The 18282-nt window shown below is 40.5% G+C and overlaps 1 protein-coding gene across 2 annotated transcripts in view; it reads right to left on the minus strand.

Moving 5' to 3' along the window:
- Scaper (S-phase cyclin A associated protein in the ER) overlaps positions 1-18282 on the minus strand; it is a 213885-nt gene that overhangs the window by 125182 nt on the left and 70421 nt on the right. For both annotated transcript variants that reach the window (XM_070042817.1, XM_070042816.1), the window contains exons 21-22: positions 12766-12902; positions 2902-2967 (exon numbers count right to left, since the gene is read on the minus strand). In XM_070042817.1, the coding sequence (XP_069898918.1) occupies positions 2902-2967; positions 12766-12902 (203 nt within the window). The remainder of the gene's footprint in view (positions 1-2901; positions 2968-12765; positions 12903-18282) is intronic.

An 18282-nucleotide genomic window follows, 5' to 3' on the forward strand; every position in this document is an offset into this window, starting at 1 on the left:
AACAGACCTCAGCCTCTGCTCTTCCAGTCTCGTGTCTGGTCTTCATGCCATGTTACTCAACTAAAATAAGGAAGTTTAATTCACCAACAAATTTCCAAGGATAAATTTCATCTAAAAATTAATGTATGTAAACTCTAAACATTTCCCAAAATATAGCAAAAAGCTGTTAAAAACAAAACAAAATAAAAACAAAAACACAACAAGCCAGCCCAGACAGAAAAGTTCCTGAGACTCTTATCTCTAACTAATCCAAAAAACTGGAAGTGAAACTGTGACTCAAGTGGTAGAGCTCTAGCATTGAGCAAAAGAGCTCAAGGACAGCACCCAGGCTCCGAGTTCAAGCCCCAGGAATCACACTTATACATACACAAAACAACAACAGTGAACTCAAGCTTAAACTTAAAATTCTTACATGAAGTCACAGCATGTACCATGAGTATAAACCCCGGAGAAGTTATTTCATCTCTCTAAAGCTCAGTTGTTTTTTTTTAAGAGGAGTGGGTGTGTGTGTGGTGTGTATGTGGTGTGTGTGTGGTGTGTGTGTGTGTGGTGTGTGTGTGTGTGTGTGTGTGTGTGTGTGTCGGAGAAGTTATTTCATCTCTTAAAGCTCAGTTGTTTTTTTTTTAAGAGGAGTGTGTGTGTGTGGTGTGTGTGTGTGGCGTGGTGTGTGTGTGTGTGTGTGTGTGTGTGTGTGTGTGCCCGGAGAAGTTATTTCATCTCTTAAAGCTCAGTTGTTTTTTTTTTAAGAGGAGTGTGTGTGTGTGGTGTGTGTGGTGTGTGTGTGGTGTGTGTGTGTGTGTGTGTGTGTGTGTGTGTGTGTGTGTGTGTGTGTGTGTGTGTGTGTGTGTGTGTGTGTGTGTGTGTGTGTGTGTGTGTGTGTGTGTGTGTGTGTGTGTGTGTGTGTGTGTGTGTGTGTGTGTGTGTGTGTGTGTGTGTGTGTGTGTGTGTGTGTCTGAGGAATCAAACCCAGGGCTTCATCCATGCTAGGCAAGCACTCTACCACTAAGCCACATTCCTAGCCCAAGTTGGAGATATGCACACTTTCAGAGCTTTTTAAAGATCAGAGATAATCTCGATTATAAGCATTAAAGCAGACATCTAATAAATGGCCAATGATCATTACTATGCATTAACAGGAGGTCTTTATCTAACAAAAGGGGAATATAAAAGATAAAATGATAGCAACATATTCTTTTTCACTTTAAACCAAATATGGGCTCGAGTCCCATCCAGATTATAGTTACTGGCCTTAAACGTGGAAGAACACTGGCAGCAAAGCTCATTGTGTGATAGGTCAGCAGCTATTGCAGCTTCCGGCTGAATAGGCTGGGCACTGTGTAACTAAATATACAGCTATAGCAACAGGAGCTAGCATTATTCTTACCCAGAATGCTCTCATTCTTCTGAAAACTAGGAGGACTGAGGGAAGCACAAGGCCTGTTTTAATTCACAGAATAAAAGAGGCTTATATTTCACCCTGAGGCAGATCAACTCTGGGGTTCATATGAGCCTCCCTTCAAGGAAGAATGCTAAATCAAGGGGATGCTTTGGTAACGTGAGCTAAACCTGCCTCACTCCCTGCGTCCCCACAAGTACCACAAAGGATATGGCCCCGCTCAATAAAAATTAAAACATCAAGTTTTGATGCATACTACAAATAATGATAGAATGCTGTCCAAGTCAAAGCTGAAAGCTGTCCTTCTGCCCAACAGTGAATAAAAACAACAACCAGGAACTACTCAGAGAACGTAGATTTTAGCAGAGAAATTGTCACTTGGGTTACTTGGGGCAGATCATTTTTCTAGCATGAAAAGGAAAATGGAAGCTTCCTAACTTGTTGCTAGAACATGAGGAGTATCTGTCCAGTAAATGGCTTTGTGAAAAATGGTAGAAGATCAGGTATTTCATTCTCAGAACTTGAATAAATTCCAACCCACTGTTAAGTATCGCTCTCCGGGGCCCTTTCTTTTATTGCTCTGAGGTGGGGCTCTACTAGGGACATTCAGAAGCCTTGAAAAAGTATGAAAGACAACAAGTCTACTCCAGAAATTCACTGCTCTTGAGTGTGACAGAAGGAAGACAAAATCATGTTAATTCTTCTCTTTCATTTCCTCTATTGAGAAAGGTACTGGGTATAATTTCAAGCTACTTACTCCCTTTTACACCTTTATTTCCCATTTTAATGTAGGAAATCAAACCTTTTGTTGTACCCTGTATAAGATGGAAAAATCAGTGTACATTCATTGCCTCCAAAAGCAGTTCTCATGGAAAAGAAGACATGGGACAGGACTTCTGTCTTTAAGAACTACCCAACCTGCTCATGCCTGTAATCCTAGCTACTTAGGAGGCTGAGAGCTGAGGATAGTGGTTCAAAGCCAAACCAGGGTAGGAAAGTCCAGGAGACTCTTATCTCTCAACTAACCACTAAGAAGTTAGAAGCAGAGCTGTGTCACAAATGGAAAAGTGAAAATACTAAGGAAGAGTGCTCAGGCCCTGAGTTTAACTCCAGTACTGGCATACTTAGAGGGGCAACACGATGTGCCCAATTGTTGTCTTAATTCTAGACTCTCAGGGAATGTACTCATCATACTATACACACAAGCACGTCTGTATCTGGAGATAAATACAAATTAACACCTTACTTCCAATTCACTATCACAAAATTTTTCTCCTCTCCCTGGCTATATTTTTAACCCTCCTTCCAGCAGCAAAGAGTCATCTGCCTATGATTATTACTGTATTTTCTTATTGGCCTATTCCCCTCTCTTTCCTGCTTAGGCTCTGACTGTCCATTTGGTCTTGCAGGGATCTCCTGCTCCTTGGACTCTGCATTGGGCCCCCACAGACCCAGCTAGAAAACCCCTGACACAGTAGCCAGGGACGGTGGAGGAAGATACTTACTTTGCCTTGTAAGGTGAATCAGACCCACAATTTCTTGTTTCCATTAAACTCTCATATTCCTTGGCCCTAAAGAGAAAAAAAGTTTGATCACAGTTATTTTGTAGCTAACTTTAAAAAAAAAAACAACACGTCATTTAAAAAAAACCCAAATCAGCTGGGTGCTGATGGCTCACACCTGTCATCCTAACCTACTCAGGTGACCGAGATCTGAGGATCATGGCTCAAAGCCAGCCCAGGCAGAAAAATATGTAAGACTTTTAGCTCCAATAAACTACTCAAAAAAGCTGGGAGTGGTGCTGTGGCTCAAATGGTAGAGCACGAGCCTTGAGCATAGAAAGGCTCAGGGACAACATACAGGCCTGGGTTCAAGCCCCAGGACTGGCAAAAAAAACATAACAAAAAAGAACAACAACAAAAAAGGAGCTGTATTTTTTTCTCTCCCGGTATAAAATCAGGCTGTTAATGTAGCAAAATAAGCACATTTATCTTAACACTTTAATTCCTCATATTTCTTCTCCAAAGTTACTACACATTACTGTGAAAGATTATAAAATACAACTCTTCATAGAATATTCTCCGAAAAATTCTTCCAACTTTATAGACTTGATCTAGAATAGATTTTAGAAAAGTGATATTTCATAATTAAATCTGAAAATCTGTAAAATTTCTTCAAAGAGCCCTCAAGTATAAAACACACACACACACACACACACACACACACACACACACTCTCTCTCTCTCTCTCTCTCTCTCTATATATATATATATATATATATTTTTTTTTTTAAACCTTGAGAAATATTCTTTTTATTTCATTTTATTTGGTGGTTGTGGTGCTTGAACTCAGGGCCTGGGAACTGTCTCTGAGCTCTTTTAATCAAACTGGCACTCTACCACTTTGAGTCACAGCTCCACTTGCAGTTTTCTGGTGGCTAATTGGAGATAAGAGTCTCAAGGGAGCCGGTCGCTGGTGGTACACGCCTGTAATCCTAGCTACTAAGGAAACTGAGATCTAAGGATCATGGTTCAAAGCCAGCCCAGGCAGGAAAGTTTGTGAAACTGCTATCTCTAATTAACCACCAGAAAACTGGAAGTGGCACTATAGTCTAAGTTGTAGAGCACAAAAGTCTCAAGGGGAATTTTCTGACTAAGTGGGCTTCAAACCATAATCCTCAGATCTCATCCTTCCGAGTAGCTAGGATTACAGGCATAAGCCAATGGTACCCAGCAAGAAATAATTTTAAAGACTATGAACATGACTTTTTTTTTTTTTTGCTCTTTTGTCTAATTAGGCTCCACCTTGCTAAACCAATCATGGACAGCCAGCAACAAGTCTTACACTGGACAGGTCTCACTCCAGCAACCCACAGTAAATACTGAATTCATCTGGTTCTCATTTAAAGGGGGAAAAAATGAAAATGCTAGTTTAAATGCAAAGCTCTCATCCAAAGGGCCCTAAGACAACTTCAACGACATGCACAATAAGAAGGCACAAGGTATACCAATCTACACAGCAACATAAAAATGTGAAAGATACAAATTACAGCAGTGCTAATAAATACAAGCATTAAGTTTATACCTTCATGATAACTTTGGTCAACGTCACTCCCTCTTACCCACTGCTGTCACCACTCCCTGCTCCCAAATGCCTTCTAATTCACCTTTGCAAACAGTCTTCCTTCTACTTTCATGTTAAAAACAAATCTAGATTCTATATATAGAACAAAACATGGTATCTGTCCTTCTGAGTCTGGCTTATTTCACTTAACATGATCATCTCCAGTTCCATCCATTTTCCTGTAAAGGATGTAATTTCACACATTGTATACATATAGATGGATTTTAAAAATCCTTCTGGTGGTGATGGGTACCTAGGCTATTGTGAAAAGTGCAGTAAATATGGGTATATAGCTACCTGGACTGTATGTATGCTGTGAGTCCTTGGTGTAGTGTTTCAGCTGGATTAAATGGTAATAGCATTTTGGTTTTTTCTACACGGTAATTTATATTCATGCTATCTATGTATACTGGTTCTCATTGCTTACCACCTCACTGTCAACTGTTTTCTTGATGAGAGCCATTTTGACTGGAGTGAGGTGAAATCTCCCTAATGCTAAAGATGGTGAACTTTTTCATGTATTCACTGGCCATATTGTCATATTGTACTTCTACTGAGAATAGCCTGTTTAATTCATTTGCCCATTAATTCATTGAATGATTACATTTCGAGTTCAATTTCCTAAGTTCTTATATATTCCGGATATTAGTCTTCCATCGGATGAATAGCCAGCAAACATTTTAACCTGTTCTGTAGGCTGTCTCTTCACTTGGTTTTACTTTACTTTGCTGTGTAAAAGTTTTTGGATGGTTGTGGGCTTGAACTCAGAGCCAGGGCACTGTCCCAAGGCTAGGGCTCAGGGCTAGGGCTCTACCACTTTGAGTCACAGTGCCATTTCCACTTTTCTGGTGGTTAACTGGAGATAGAGTCTCACAGACTTTCCTGCCCAGGCTGGCTTTGAACCTAGATCCTCAGATCTCAGCCTTCTACCTAAGTAGCTAGGATTATAGACATGAGCCATTGGCTTCTGGCTGCATGAAAGCTTTTTAATTTGCTGCAATCCCCTTTGTCATTCTTGCTATTATTTCCTGTTACTGGAGTCCTAACTTAGAAAGTGATTGCTTATGCCTATACTTAGAACTGTTTTTCTATCTTTTACTGGAGTTGTTATAAAAATTTTACTTCTAACATTAAGGTCTTTGATCCATTTTCAATTGATTTTTTCACAGGGTGAGCAATAAAGACTGGCTTCAGAATTCTGCATGTGGACATTCAGGTTTCTTAGAGCCATTTGTTAAGGAAGCTGTCTTACATCCAATGTATTTCTGAAATCTTCATTGAAAATTAGGTAATTGTAGCTGCACAGGCTTATTTCCATGTCAACGATTCCACTGGAATGCATGTCATGCTATCTGTTCCTTTTTATTTTGGCAGTCACAGAGCTCGAACTCAGGGCCTGGGAGCTGTCTCTGAGCTTTTTCACTCAAGGCTAGCGCTCTACCACTTTGAGCCACAGCATCTCTTCTGGTTTTCTGGTGGTTTATTGGAGATAAGAGTCTCCCAGACTTTCCTGCTTGGGCTGGCTTTTAACCGGTGATCCTCAGATCTCAGCCTACTGGGTAGCTAGGATAACAAGCATGAGCCACCAGCACCAGGCTTGTTCCTTTAATGCTGTAATCAGGTATTGTAATCAGGTACTGTTACAGCTCCAGGACTGGTGTTTTGGCTCATGTATGCTTTGCCTATTTTGGATCTTTTATGTTTCATATGAACTTTAGGACCTTCCCCCCACCAAATCTGGTAAAGAATGATACTGGAATTTTGATGGAAATTGTACTGAACTGCAGGTCACTTTTAGTAATATAACCATTTTCATAGTATTAATTCTGCTGATCCATGGAAATGAGAAGTCTTTCCAATATTAGTGTCTTTGTCAATTTTCTTACTTTACCATATCAGTTTTCACTGTAGAAGGCTTTTACTTCTTTTGTTTGGTATACTCCTAGGTAGTTTATTATTTTAAGATTATTGCAGATGACATTATTTTTTTTGTTATTGGTCCATGGGAAAGCTACTCCTTTTTAGTCAGTCATGGGGCTTGAACTCTGGGCCTGAGCGCTGTCCCTCAGCTCTTCAGCTCAAGGCTAGCGCTCTACCACTTGAGCTACAGCACCACTTCCAGTTTTCTGATCGTTTATTGGAGATGTTTCATAGAGTTTCCTGCCTGGGCTGGCTCTGAACCATGATCCTCAGATCTCAGCCTCCTGAGTAGCTAGGATTACAGGCTTGAGTCACAGGCACCCAGTAAGCTATTCCTTTTTGTATGCTTTTGTGTCTTGCTATTTTGCTGAACTGCATCAGAACTACTAGTTTTAAGAGGAAGGATTCTAGATCTTTCATATATAGGACCATGGCATGAAATCATAGGGATAACTGGACTTCTTCCTCTCTTGTTTGTATCCCTTTCACTTCTTCATTTTTCTGTATAGATGTTTCTGTGAATTCAAGGACTGTAGTGAATAAATGTAGAGTGTGGATACCCTTGTCTAGTTCCTGATGTTAGAGAAAACATTTTGGTTTTCCCCCTTTCAGTATATGTTGGGTATAGGTTTGACATATGTAGCATTTGTTAGGTTAAAGTATGATCCTTCTTCTCCTACATCCTTCACGCTTTGATTATGAGGGCTTGTTCTGCATCTATTTTGGTACTTGATTCTATTTATGTGTTGTAGTACATTTATTGATCTGAGTATATTGAATCATCCTTGCATCCCTGGAATGAAACTATCTTTTCAATGGGTTGCATGTATTCTACTAAGGACGTCTACTTCAACGTTCAAGGGAATTGGCCTATAGTTTTCTTCTGTTGTTGTTGTTGCAGCCTTACCCAAATCTGTTACCAGGATAGATTTCATAAAATGAGCTTGGAAGGGTTCATTCTCTATTTTATGAAACAGTTTGCAGAGAATTGGTGCTAGTTCTTCTTTAAAAGTATGTACAAAAAAAAAAAAGTATGTACAAGCTGAGCGCCGGTGGCTCACGCCTGTAATCCTAGCTACTCAGGAGGCTGAGATCTGAGGATCACAGTTCAAAGCCAGCCTGGGCAAGGAAAATCTGGGAGACTCTTATCTCCAATAATCCACTAGGAAACCAGAAGTGGCGCTGTGGCTCAAGCAGTAGAGCACTTGCCTTGAGCTGAAGAGCTCAAAGCTGAGGGACAGCGCCCAAGCCCAGAGTTCAAGCCCCACGACTAAACAAACAAAAAAAAAGTATGTACAATCAACAGTGACTCTGTCTCTGGGATTATTTATGTTGGGAGATTATTGCTGCTTCAACTGCACTGCTTATTAAAGATCATTTAAGTTTTTTTTTTTCTTTTGCTGGTCCTGTGGCTTGAACTCTAAAAGATAAGTTTTCTAAGTCTCCCCTAATGATCCTCTGGACTTTAATCACTTAAATATTCACCCTTTTCCCTTCTAATTTTAATTAATTTGGGTCTTCTTTCTCTTATGGTTAGTTAACTAGAACTTGTTAGCCTTGTTTATCTTTCAAGGAATCAACTCTTTCACTTTTTTTTTTCTTGGGTGATAGGCTATCCCTGGGATTTGTTTGCAGGGCCTGGGTGCTGTCCCTGACCTTTTTCGGTCAAGGTTAGCACTCTGCTGGTTGAGCCACAGCTCCGCTTTCAGCTTTTCTGGTGCTTAATAGGAGATAAAAGTATTGCATACTTTCCTTTTTGGGTTGATTTCAAACCTCAATCCTTAGATCTCAGCCTCCTGAGTAGCTAGGATTACAGGTGTGAGCCACCGGCACCTAGCACACACTCTTTTTTTTTGGGTCCGGTCCTGGGGCCTGAACTCTGGGCTCTACCACTTGAGCCACAGCGCCACTTCCGGCTTTTTTTTTTTAGTTTTTGCTTATGTGGTGCTGAGGAATCGAACCCAGGGACTCGTGCATGCAAGGCAAGCACTCTACCACTGAGCCACCTTCCCAGCCCTGACCCAGCACACTTTCTTTGTATTGTTCTTTTGCTCTCCATTTTGTTCATTTCCTCCTGATTTTTATTATTTCTTTCCATCTAGTAATTTTGAGTTTGGGAGTCTTCTTGTTTTTCTAAGTCCTTAAAGTAAGCCATTAGAGTAAGATCCTTCCAATTTTTTAATGTACTATGTAAAGCTATAAACTTTCTTTTTAGAATTGCCTTTGTTGGAGTCAGAGGTTCTGATAAGCTATGTTTTCATTTTTATTTGATTAGAATTTCAAAAATATTTTCTCCCAAATTTCTTTATGAATTCATTCAAAAGTATGCTACTATTCACTCTGTATTTGTGTAGTTTCTATAGGTCCTCTATCAATGTGTGATTTTATTCCAATATGATCTAGTAAAATAATTCAATTTTTAGAATTTGTTAAGATATGTTCCATAGCACATATGTGCTCTATCTTAAAAGTTTCATTTCACAGAACGTGTATTTGGCTGTCAATCAGTTTATCTGATGTATAGTGCAGTTTAATTCTGAAGTTTCTTTACTGTTTTTTTTTTTTTTTTGGGTCCAGTCGTGGGGCCTGAACACTGGGCCTGGGCGCTGTCCCTCAGCTCTTTTAGCTCAAGGCTAGCGCTCTACCACTTGAGCCACAGCGCCACTTCTGGCTTTTTTCTTTTTGCTTATGTGGTGCTGGGGAATCGAACCCAGGGCCTCATGCATGCAAAGCAAGCACTCTACCATTGAGCCACCTTCCCAGCCCCTTTACTGATTTTTGAACTGGGGTTTTACAAAGGTACTATTTGATCTCAGGGCCTTGTACTTTCATCTGCCACGTCAGTCACACCCTCAACCTTTTTGCTTTTTTGTTTATTTTTTCAGATAAGGTCTTGAATGTTTTCCCTGGGATGGCTGAGGCCATGATCCTCCTACCTTAGACCATGATGCCTCCTAAGTACCTAGGGTTATAGGTGTGAACTTCTATGCTCTGCTTACTTTTCAAGTTAAGTTCTTGCTAGCTTATTGCTGGCCTGGCCTCCTGAATAGGTAAGATTACAGATGTCACCAACATACTCCACTTCTTTTTTCTTTTTTTGCTACTATCACAATGCATAAATTGTCCTTTTGAAGGTGCTTAAAGGGTCTTCCTGGTCTTACTCATTTTTCATTGAACTTTTTATTTTGCTCCTCAGATCTCATAATTTCTATGGTCCTATTTGAGAGTTTATTGATTTTTCTGCCTATTCAAATCTACTTTTGCATTTCTCCAATGAGTTTATTTCTGCTCTTGTTCTTTTCAGCTACAGCATTTGGTTGTTTCTTCTTAGGTTTTCAATGTCTTTATTTCGATTTTCATTTTATTCAGACTTTTTTGGTCTCTTCCACCTCACCCTTCAGTTCTTTGAGCAGCTCTAAGATAGTTGTTTTAAATTATTTGTCTACTAGATCTACTACTGGGTCATTTCAAGGACAGTTTTCATTGATTCAATATTTTCTTCTCCATGTTCCACACTTACTTGTTCATTTATGCCTTCTGAAGCTTTTTTTTTTTCATTGAAAATTAAGCATTTGAGTCTAATATTGTGGCAAAACAGACTTTCTACCACACTAGTGTTGCTTTTTGTCCTTTTATTTGTTCTGGTTTGTTGTGGCCATTGTTTTGATTATTATATTGTCTCTGAACTAACAAGTGACCTGACATGTAAAGTTCAGTCTTCTCCATTTTTTGCTAAATCCTTCTAATTTTTCACATACAAGAGATTTGGAAGGTTTTAGTCTTCAGTGCCTGGCTCTCCAAGTGGCACTTTCCCTTAGTTTTTTCACTCAAGACTGGTGCTCTACCACTTGAGCCACAGCTCTACTTCTGGCTTTGTTGTGGTTAACTGGAAATAAGATGGATGGGCTGGGAAGGTGGCTCAGTGGTAGAGCGCTTGCCTTGCATGCATGAGGCCCTGGGTTTGATTCTTCAGCACCACATACGCAGAAAAAAAAGCCGAAGTGGCACTGTGGCTCATGTGGTAGAGCGCTAGCCTTGAGCTGAAGAGCTGAGGGATAGTGCCCAGGCCCAGAGTTCAGGCCCCACAACTGGACCCCCCCCCCCAAAAAAATGAAATTCATGGACTTTCCTGCCCAGGCTGACTTAGAACTGCGATCCTCTGATCTCAATCTAAGTAGCTAGGATTTCAGGCATAAGCCACCAGCACCCAGCTAGTTGTCAATTTTTAAATGTACTGTTAGATGATTCAGCCACCGTAGGAGGGACTTGCAATGACTGGAGGCGTGCAGTAATGACTGTGTGCCTCTTTGCCTCCACTGAACCAATTATCATCAGGGCTCTAGAGCATAAAATCATATATTTAAGATATTTATTTACATGTCACTTAATAAACTATATGTTTTGAAAAAGTTAATAAGCATAAGTATATATGCATAAAACTCAGGAAAAATTATAAACAGAACTATAGGCATTTTTCTATGTGTGTTTTAAAGATTTTCTGTAATATACAAACACTACCTATATGAAGAACTCAGGCCCTTTGCTCACATTTACAGTGAACGAAACCAGAAGGAGGTGAGACAGGCACGTGTGTGGACAGATGGGAGGAGGGCCCGCTTGGAAGAGGACTGTACCGTACACGTTCCGAGGGTACTGAGAAGTGGCATGCTCGGACATGTACGTTCACAGGCTCCCTCTGGCAGAAAACAGGAGCTCGTCAGAGGACTGCCACAGCACTCACGCGAGAGATGATAAAAGGACAGTCCGGGGTTAGGGGAAGGTATTAAAACTTTTTAAAAAGATAGGTTCTGAGGACATCTTAAACAAACCAAACATTACTGACAATGAAGATTAAATGTGAGGTAAAGGAGAAAGGGAAACATCAGGATGACTTAGGGTTTTGTCTTGGCAATTCAAATACTCATTTAACTGAAATGCAGAAGACTGGGATGAGGTCAGGTTTGGGGTGAGGATAGGAGAGAGTAAGTTTATTTTGGACAAACTGAATCCGAGTGAAACTGAAGGTATGGATGGGCAGTCATCAGAAAGGAGAAGGAATGTGACGCCACGGGATTGGATGAGCTCAGCAAGGGAATAAGAAGGTAAAGAAGAAACCCAAAGAAAAGCTTCAAAGGCATTTGAGTGTCTAGAGGTCAGCAAGTTCTTAACAGACTCGAGTGACGGCCAATAATATTCCAGAGTAATCTGTGAAACTATCATCAGAAAGCTGGAGTGACTTCAGAGACTAAAATCAAACTGGGTGCTGGTGACTCCAACCTGTAATTCCAGCTACTCAAGAGGCTGAGACCTGGAGGATGGAGGTTCAAAATCCATGAGAACAACCTCCAATTAGCCAATAAAAAGCCAGACTGGAGGCCTGGTTCAAGTAGTCCAGCCTCAGACATGTACAAGCAAGTTGAATAGGCCTACGGTTCTGAGTTTAAGCCCCCTACTGGCAAGAAAACCCCCACCAAACTAGACTAAAACTAAAATCAATACGACTCTTTAAAAATTCCTTGCATAAAGGATCACAGATTCCACAGGATACAATAGACACCTTGGCAGATCACAACCGGGACACAGAAACCACAGAGACACAACTGTATCAGTCACCATGGTTCAAGTCCAAAGCTCCTCCATATTTGAGATATTCGGGAATGAAAGTGTAAGGATAGGTTTAGAATGCTCCCCCACATAAAACCAAGGACTACCTACTAAGGAAGAACTGTATTTGCATCCTCGAGTGAGCCCCTTGGTCAGCAGATGCTGCTCAGAGCTTGTGAAGTAATGTACTACACGGCAGCCTGATCTGCACGTGTCACTCTGGAGGCTGATGATAAACTACAGGTCTGACAACTCACTTTCCATTTCAAGATATTTCTTGAACTTTTCCTTGTTGTGACAGGTGACCAAATTGATTAAACCCAGCCAAGGGGTTTGACACGACAGCCAACAGACTTCTATTTGTTGATTGCTATTGATTTTCTTTGATACTTCATTTAAAAATCAATAGGTGGAAAGAAAAATAGGCTTGGTTTACACATACTCAAATACACTATTGTATGCCGGTGAAGGCACAAGTTTGGCACAGCTCTGGCATCCAATTATAAGAAGAGCTCTTAACAGGTGAACACAAGGGCTTTAGATCGATACGGTTTTCTGTCTCAATCAAAGAAAGTGGCTATAAATTAGGCTCATCAGTGTTATTTCCAAGGCTTTCTGGAAGCAAACAACCTTAAACTATTTTTGTCTTCCTTAGATTAACATTAAAGGATCTACCATGAGAAGATTCCATTTGATTTCATTCTTACAAATGTTTAAGGTACCTGGAATTCATCCGGGCTTTTATCTTTTTGGCTTTTTTTCTGTTTTTCTGCCGCTCTTCCCCATCTTTCAAAGACTCTGGTGGAGCTGTACTTTCAACCACAATGTCAACAACATACTTCTTCAAGGAAAGATGCTCCTGCAAGACAGACCAATTAAATAATGATATTTTCCCACAATACAAGACTGCTACCAACTAACAAATATACCAGATTAAATGCAGGAAGCTACAAGTCATCTCTATTCAAACACTGGTTCCCCAAAGGGCTTTGAAAACAGTCCAAGGAATGGTCTCACTTGACATTTTCCTTGATTTGTCAAGCCTTTGCGAAATGTCAACTGGGCTAAATTTTGAGACTAAGATGGACATTATCCCTGACCATAACATGAGTGGAAGAGGAATGTTTAAATACACACATGATACCACAATACCAAGCAATTAGCCAAGTGCTATGAGAGTTTAAAGGGAGGAGAAAATTGTTCTCTTGGGTGGTGAGGAGGGAGGACCTCAAGAAGGTAGAAATCTGATCTTTTTTCTTTTTCTTTTTTTTTTTCTGGTGTTGGTCCTGGGGTTCGAATTCGAGGCCTGGATGCTGTCCCTGAGATTCTGTGCTCAAGGCTAGTTCTTTATCACTTTGAGACACAGTGCCATTTCCAGCTGTTTCATAGTTTATTGGAGATAAAAATCTCATGAACTTTCCTATCCAGGCTAGCTTTGAACCACAATCCTCAGAACTTAGCCTCCTGGGTATCTAGAGGATTACAGGCATGATCCACTGGCCCCCAGCTTCTGTCAGCTAACTCTTGAAGGATGGGTAGAATCTGGACACCCATCTACTGTGTGTGTGTGTGTGTGTGTGTGTGTGTGTGCGTGCGTGCGTGCGTGCGTGCGTGCGTGTGTGTGTGTGTGTGTGTGTTTAAGACAAGGGTAAGAGGGCTAGAAAGAAATAAGATAAGATAGTTCCAGAAAACACATCTCAGAGATGAGAAAGTGGCAAATCTGTCTGATTTGGCTGGAGCACTGGAGGTCTGACCCACTTCTGTCTCCATCCGTCTTGGAGCTTTTGCGGCCAGTTACTCTAATCACTCCATTTCATACACTTGACTACTCTGCCCTTCTCCTCCTTTCACACCCACAGGGTGAAGTCTCAACCCTAAATCTAGCTCTCCATCTATTCGAAGCTTCTCTCTGGGCCGATTAGCAGAGCTGTACTTACCCAGCATGCAACTGCTCTGCTCGAAGTCTGTGAGGCTCACAGCACCTCAGACAGCCACTCCAACTCCCAGGCCATGCACAGGCTCACTAGGCAGTCCATTCCCTCCCCTCCTCACGTCCCCAACCCTCAGCCAAAGTCTATCCTTATTTTCATGAGGACAGCAGCACTATACACAAGAAAACTTGCACACATGGTCAGGGCCAAACTTATCAAATTACTTTGCCCTTCTCCTGCTAATGTCACATGAACACCATACACCATGTCCTATCTAGGGTCAAGTCCTCTAAAGGCATGGAGTACCATCTCTTCTCCCCTGCACATTTCTCCTGTTTGAGGCAGCTGTGAATTTCTCCTTTGTAGCAATGTGAAAAGAAGCCTTTTAGAACAGGGCTCATATCTACCATCCTAATTACTGAGGAGGCTGAGATCTGAGGATCAAGGTTGGAAACCAGCCTGGGGAAAATAAGTCCAAAAGTCTCTCATCTCCAATGAACCAGCAAAAGCCAGCCAGAGGTAGAGCTGTAGCTCAAGCAGTAGAGTACCAGCCTTGAGGCTAAAAGGGAGAGCTCTCAGGCCATGAGTTCAAGCCCCAGTACTGGCCAAGAACAAATGAAAGAAAGAAGGAAGGAAAGGAGGAGAGGGGGAGGGGGAAGGAGGGGAGGGGAAAGTAAGAGAGGGGGAGAAAGAAAGAAAGAAAGAAAGAAAGAAAGAAAGAAAGAAAGAAAGAAAGAAAGAAAGAAAGAAAGAAAGAAAGGGGAGGGAGGAGTGGGGGAACGGAGGGAAGGGAAGGAGGGAAGAAATGAAAAAAGAAAGAGAAGGAAGAAAGGAAGAGTGAAATAGAAAAAGAAAACAAGAGAGAAAAAGGGAGAAATGGAGAAAGGAAGGACTTTCATACTAGGAATTCTGAGTAGCACTAATGGAAAGGCTATTTTACCCAGGTATAGATCGGCATATGAAGGAGTAGAAATTACCCTGAATGAGATTAGGAGAGCCATTATTCCAGGTCAATTCAGGCAAAAAAAGCCTGTGAAATTCCATATCTATGGAGGGAAATTGGACTCCGGACCACTTGTGATTCCAGCAAGTGTGAAGCCTAAAGTAGACTGCGGCAGGAAACCAGACTGCATCTCAGAAATGTGGCTCAAGTGGTAGCATTCTAGCCTAGCACGACCTAGCAAGCAAGCATGCCCTGAGTTCAAAACCCAGTATTACCTTGCTCCTCCCCTCCCCCAAATTATCAGATATTACCAAATTGATGAATAGAAGGATGTTAAACTATCAAAGGGAGAAAATGCTGATATCAAAAGCATACTACTAATATTTGAAGAGGTTTGTTTAAATTCTGATGCTCAGAAGCTCCTGTTTCATATAAATTAAATCTTTAGTTACCCAATGGTAACTATTCTTTGTGCTTTTAGCACAAAAATCTGCCAACTGCATAAGTATGTCTTTGTTTTAGAAATTAGATTGTACTTCTTAAGACTATTTTCTTCAACAGCTGGACATTTTGTTATTAAGTAAATGTGACCTGTAGGTTCTTTGTCAGAATGTTTTAAATTATATGTTTAAATGCATTAGTGATCCATAATTAGTTTTACAAAAATACATTTTGTTATACTATTTAAAAAAAAAAGAAATTGCCCTGAACTATGACTGAAGAAATCCATAAGACAAGTCTACAAACTCAGCCTGAGGGATTTCTCTGGGCTTCTGCACCCTACCTAGCAAAACACAGATTAGACAATAAATTCAAAAGTCCTCCTTTTCTAATATTTTAAGTACCAATGTAACAAGCTCAAAAGTTAACTAATGACAACTAATTCCAAACTAGTTTTTAAGTCCTAACTGTGATTTCTTAGTTTAAAAAAAAACTGTTATAATATGAATTACTAATAATATACATATATAAGGAAATGAATACCTATACAGATATGATCTCATCAAAGTTTACACCCTTCTTATTCTCTTAATTACCTTTTATAGCATACTAGACCAATGCTCTGGCCTTTCTAATATGATTTATTACATTAAATGAAATAATTCATACTAAGGTTCTGACCTTGATATTCTACCAGACTCTTCCTAAATGCTCCTGTATTTCCTTACGTTTAAAGAGAGACATGAAAATATTGAGCTAGAAATAGGTTCATAATCTTCAGGAAACACTAAAAAAAAAAAAAGGATAAGAATGAAAATACAAATGACATAGGACTTTATTAAACTCCTATTTTTAGAATGGTTTCAAATGTTGCCTCAAAACAAACATTTTATAAGATGATACAAAAAAATCTATTTCCAACTGCTTCAACATATTCACACATAGAACTAAGAATTTTCAAGGATGTTATTCTTTATAGATCAAAAGGACTTAAGTGTCTGCTTTGAAAAGAAGGACCAAAAATTCACTGCAATAATACAGATTTTTTTTCTCTGAAACCAGCCGTGTCTTTTGATAGAAATTCATCATGCTTTAAAGGCTCATTTCCTTTTCTTTTTTTTCCTTGGTGTGGGGTTTGAACTACGGGGCCTAGGTGCTGTCCCTGAGCTCTTCAGCTCAAGGTGAGTGCTCTACCACTTGAGCCACAGTGCCACTTCCAGTTTTCTGGTGGATAGCTGCAGATAAGAGTCTCACAGGGGGGAGGAGGGAGGCTGGGAAGGGAGGTGAAGGGTAAACAAAGGAGGAGGCTGCAATGCTTGGTAAGAAATGTATGCATTATCCTGCCCATGTAATTGTAGCCCCTCTGTACAGTATGTTCTCAAATAAAATAAAATAATATTAAAAAAAAAAAAAAGAGTCTCACAAACTTTCCTGCCCAGCCTGGCTTTGAACAGTGATCCTCAGATCTCAGCAGCCTCCTCAGTAGCTAGGATGAGAGGCATGAGCCACCAGCACCCTGCTAAGGCTCATTTCTCTGGAACCAAAAGTCCCCCCACCCACCCAAGACCAGGGTGGATGTCAAGTTACTAATCTAAATAGACAAGGGAGTGATGAAAAAAAAATTCCGTCTTTGGAAAAACATTTGTCTTTCAACTAGCCTGGGCAAAAAGTTGATAAAATACCGATGTTAACCAATGGCTGGGTATGGTGGTACATGCCTGTCATTCATGGCAGAGAGGGAAGAATAAATAGGAGGATGAAGGTCTGGCAGCCCCAGACAAAGGTGAGACACCACTATCTCAAAATGAGCCAGGACAAAAAGGGCTAGAGAGTATGGCCTAATTGATAAGCCAACTGACTAGTAAATACAAAGCTTTGTGTTCAGATCCTACTACTGTCCCAAAAAGTACACCTGAGAAAGTCTGAAATACAATTTCTTTTCTCAAAAGAATGCCCTTTTTAACAGCACCATTTTGAAAAATGAAAATATAAGTGGCAATGACAACTCCTTAAACTAGATAGGCTATTTTAATTTAAAAAAAGATTAAACTCTCTTAGGGTCTACTTCTACAGATGTAGAATACACTTATGGTTTTCTCAATTACAATCTATGTATTATGTGAAGTGACAGGCAAGAGAAAGGAAGCTAATGAAATACTACAAAAAAGACACCACATGAGAGGCCATCTTCTGATAAGGACGACCATCCACCATCTGTCCCTCTGTCACTCGCGACAATTACAAACAGTCCATCAGTTTGCTGGTAGGTGAAGACAAATGGGCCAAAGCCTTCTTTTGCAGATTCTTCTATTTGTTCTGATCTAATCTGAGCTTTAATGGATGACTCAAGATAGACCCAGAGTTCAACTAGCTTATTAATTTATCATGCTGGGGAGGGTGAAAAAAGGTTGAGTTCAATACTGCAACCTGGAATGCTCAGCAGTGCTAAACTAAGTATCACTGTGAAATGGCTCAGCAAGTACTCAACTAAGTCTCAACATGGAATGGCTCAGTGGTACTGAACCAAGTCACATTGTGAAATGGCTCAGTGGTACTGAACTAAGTCTTATCAGCAGTACTGAACTATGTCTCATTGTGAAAGATGTTTTCCCCAAATGCTCAGACTTCAAACCCACAAACCTGGATTGCTATCAGCTTCATCTTTAAAATCATTTTGATAAAAGAGTAACACTAATACCACATTTCACAGACAACATTGTCCTTTTGATCAAGAGAAGGGGGAGTAGGATTATCAGAGCCATACCTCTTCTTTTTTTTTTTGGATCCGGTCATGGGGCCTGAACTCTGGGCCTGGGTGCTATCCCTCAGCTCTTCAGCTCAAGGCTAGCGCTTTACCACTTGAGCCACAGCGCCACTTCCGGCTTTTTTCTGCTTATGTGGTACTGAGGAATCGAACCCAGGGC

Source organism: Dipodomys merriami, unplaced genomic scaffold (assembly GCF_024711535.1).
Source record: "Dipodomys merriami isolate MVZ:Mamm:240054 unplaced genomic scaffold, mDipMer1.0.p SCAF_33, whole genome shotgun sequence".
NCBI classification, from domain to species: Eukaryota; Metazoa; Chordata; class Mammalia; order Rodentia; family Heteromyidae; genus Dipodomys; species Dipodomys merriami.